We start from the raw sequence: 2,626 nt of genomic DNA on the forward strand, positions 1-2,626 counted from the left end.
TAAGTACGAATTCTTTGGAGTTTATTTTATTTTTTTTAATATGAACGGTTACTAACCGTTCTTTTTTTACTTTTTTTTTTAGGTTCAGCCGTTTGGGTGGGCTTCCGAAGTATGGAAAAACCAAGTTTCGTAAGTACGAAACTTGGTTTATTTATTTTTTATTTTTTTAATTTAATTTAATATGAACGGTTACTAACCGTTCTTTTTTTACTTTTTTTAGGTTCGGCCGTTCGGGTGGGCTTCGAAGTATAATAGAAACCCCAAAGATTCATAAGTACGAATTCTTTGGAGTTTTTTTTATATTTTTAATATGAACGGTTAATACTAACCGTTCTTTTTTATTTTTTTTAGGTTCGGCCGTTCGGGTGGGCTTCTGAAGTATGGAAAAACCAAGTTTCGTAAGTACGAAACTTGGTTTATTTTTTTTTATTTTTTTAATTTAATTTAATATGAACGGTTACTAACCATTCTTTTTTTACTTTTTTTTTAGGTTCGGCTGTTCGGGTGGGCTTCCGAAGTATAGAAAAACCAAGTTTCGTAAGTACGAAACTTGGTTTATTTATTATTTATTTTTTTAATTTAATTTAATATGAACGGTTACTAACCGTTCTTTTTTTACTTTTTTTTTAGGTTCGGCCATTCGGGTGGGCTTCTGAAGTATGGAAAAACCAAGTTTCGTAAGTACGAAACTTGGTTTATTTATTTTTTATTTTTTTAATTTAATTTAATATGAACGGTTACTAACAGTTCTTTTTTTACTTTTTTTTTAGGTTCGGCCGTTCGGGTGGGCTTCCGAAGAACGGAAAACTAAGAAACCAAGATTCGTAAGTAAGTACGAATCTTGGTTTAATTTTTTTGTTTTTTTTTTAATATATGAACGGTTTACTAATAACCGTTCTTTTCTTTTTTTTAGGATCGGGTGGGCTTCCGAAGAACGAAAACCCAAAGATTCGTAAGAATCTTTAATTTATTTATTTATTTATTATTATTACGAATGGTTTACTAACCATTCTTTCTTTTTTTTATAGGATCGGGTGGGCTTCCGAAGAATGAAAACCCAAAGATTCGTAAGAATCTTTAATTTATTTATTTATTTATTATTATTACAAATGGTTTACTAACCATTCTTTCTTTTTTTTTATAGGATCGGGTGGGCTTCTGAAAAACGAAAACCCAAAGATAAAGATTTGTAAGTACGAATCTTTACTTTATAATTTTTTTTTTTGTTTTTTCTTTATTACAAACGGTTACTAATAACCATTTTTTTCTTTATTTTTTAGGTGCAGTGGGCTTCCGACGAACGAAAACCCAAAGATAAAGATTCGTAAGTACGAATCTTTACTTTATAATTTTTTCTTTTTTTTTTAATTTTATTAATGAACGGTTACTAATACCGTTCTTTTCTTTATTTTTTTAGGTGCGGTGGGCTTCCGATGAACGAAAACCCAAAGATAAAGATTCGTAAGTAATATACTTACGAATCTTTTTTTTAATGTTATGGAACGATTACTAACCGTTCTTTTGATTTTTTTTTTATAGGTTCGGGTGGATTCCGTCTTTCCAAGGAACGGAAAAAACTAAAGATTCGGTATGAATCTTTATTTTTTTATTTTTGTTTATTATTACGAATGATTTCTAACCGTTCTTTTTCTTTTTTTTTAGGTCGGTGTCTTCTGAAGAATGGAAAAAACCAAGATTCATAGTACGAATCTTGGTTTTATTTTTATTTTTTTTTTATAATATTAACGAACGGTTACTGATAAACCGTTCTTATTTTATTTTTTTAGATTCAGTGGGCTTTCGAAGAACAACGGAAAACCAAGATTTGTAAGTAAGTACGAATCTTGGTTCTTTTTTATTTTTTATTTTTATTTTTTATTACTACGAACGGTTTACTAATAACCGTTCTTTTCTTTTTGTAGGTTTCGAGATCTTTAGAAAAGTGGAAACAAGATTCGTACTTACGAATCTTGGTTTATTTTTTATTTTTTTTTAATATTATTATGAACAGTTACTAACCGTTCTTTTCTTTTTTTTTATAGTTTCAGTGGGTTTCAAAAGATCAAGATTCGTAAGTATATACGAATACGTGAATTATGTGATTGTGGAATTGTAGATTAGTAATACTTATTTGTAATATGCATTTATAAATAAAGTTGTGATTTATTGCGAATATTAAATAAAATGAGTTGTGGCTGAATATTAGTAAATAAATTTAGTACAAATTTGCAACATAAATTAAGTAACATTCGGAAAACTATTCACGAAAATTTGCTATCTGAAATTGTTTCGAATGTTAACTGAATTTTGGCCGAAATTTCAAGCTGAACTTTAGGCGAGTGGCAGCGAACTGCAGCCAAAAAATCAGCTAAAGTTCGACCAGCATTAGACCATAAATTAGCCTAAAATCGGCTGGTTGAATTTTGGCCGATTTGGACTATTTTGATTAGTGTTGTTCTTTAACTCACTTTATAAGTTTCATCCTTTAGCCTTATTATGAGTTTTTTTTCACGTTGAGTATTTTTTTTCTTTTTTTTCTTTTTTATTCTTTAGGTTCTTGTTTTCATTATTCTTTACTAACTATATTTTCTTTACTTTATGCCATCTCTTTTACTTCGCAGGCTTT

At 28.8% G+C, this 2,626-nt stretch overlaps 1 protein-coding gene across 1 annotated transcript; it reads left to right on the top strand.

The window, feature by feature from the left end:
- Window positions 1-380: 380 nt before the first annotated feature.
- On the top strand, window positions 381-1,938 carry OCT59_019420 (uncharacterized protein; the record flags this gene model as incomplete). Its single annotated transcript, XM_066143524.1, has 10 exons — window positions 381-402; window positions 491-537; window positions 631-677; window positions 914-952; window positions 1,145-1,189; window positions 1,281-1,324; window positions 1,540-1,588; window positions 1,663-1,702; window positions 1,788-1,831; window positions 1,923-1,938. The coding sequence occupies 10 exons, from the start codon at window positions 381-383 to the stop codon at window positions 1,936-1,938; spliced, it is 393 nt and encodes a 130-aa protein (XP_066005262.1).
- Window positions 1,939-2,626: the final 688 nt, after the last annotated feature.

Source organism: Rhizophagus irregularis, chromosome 29, assembly GCF_026210795.1.
Source record: "Rhizophagus irregularis chromosome 29, complete sequence".
Taxonomy (NCBI): domain Eukaryota; kingdom Fungi; phylum Glomeromycota; class Glomeromycetes; order Glomerales; family Glomeraceae; genus Rhizophagus; species Rhizophagus irregularis.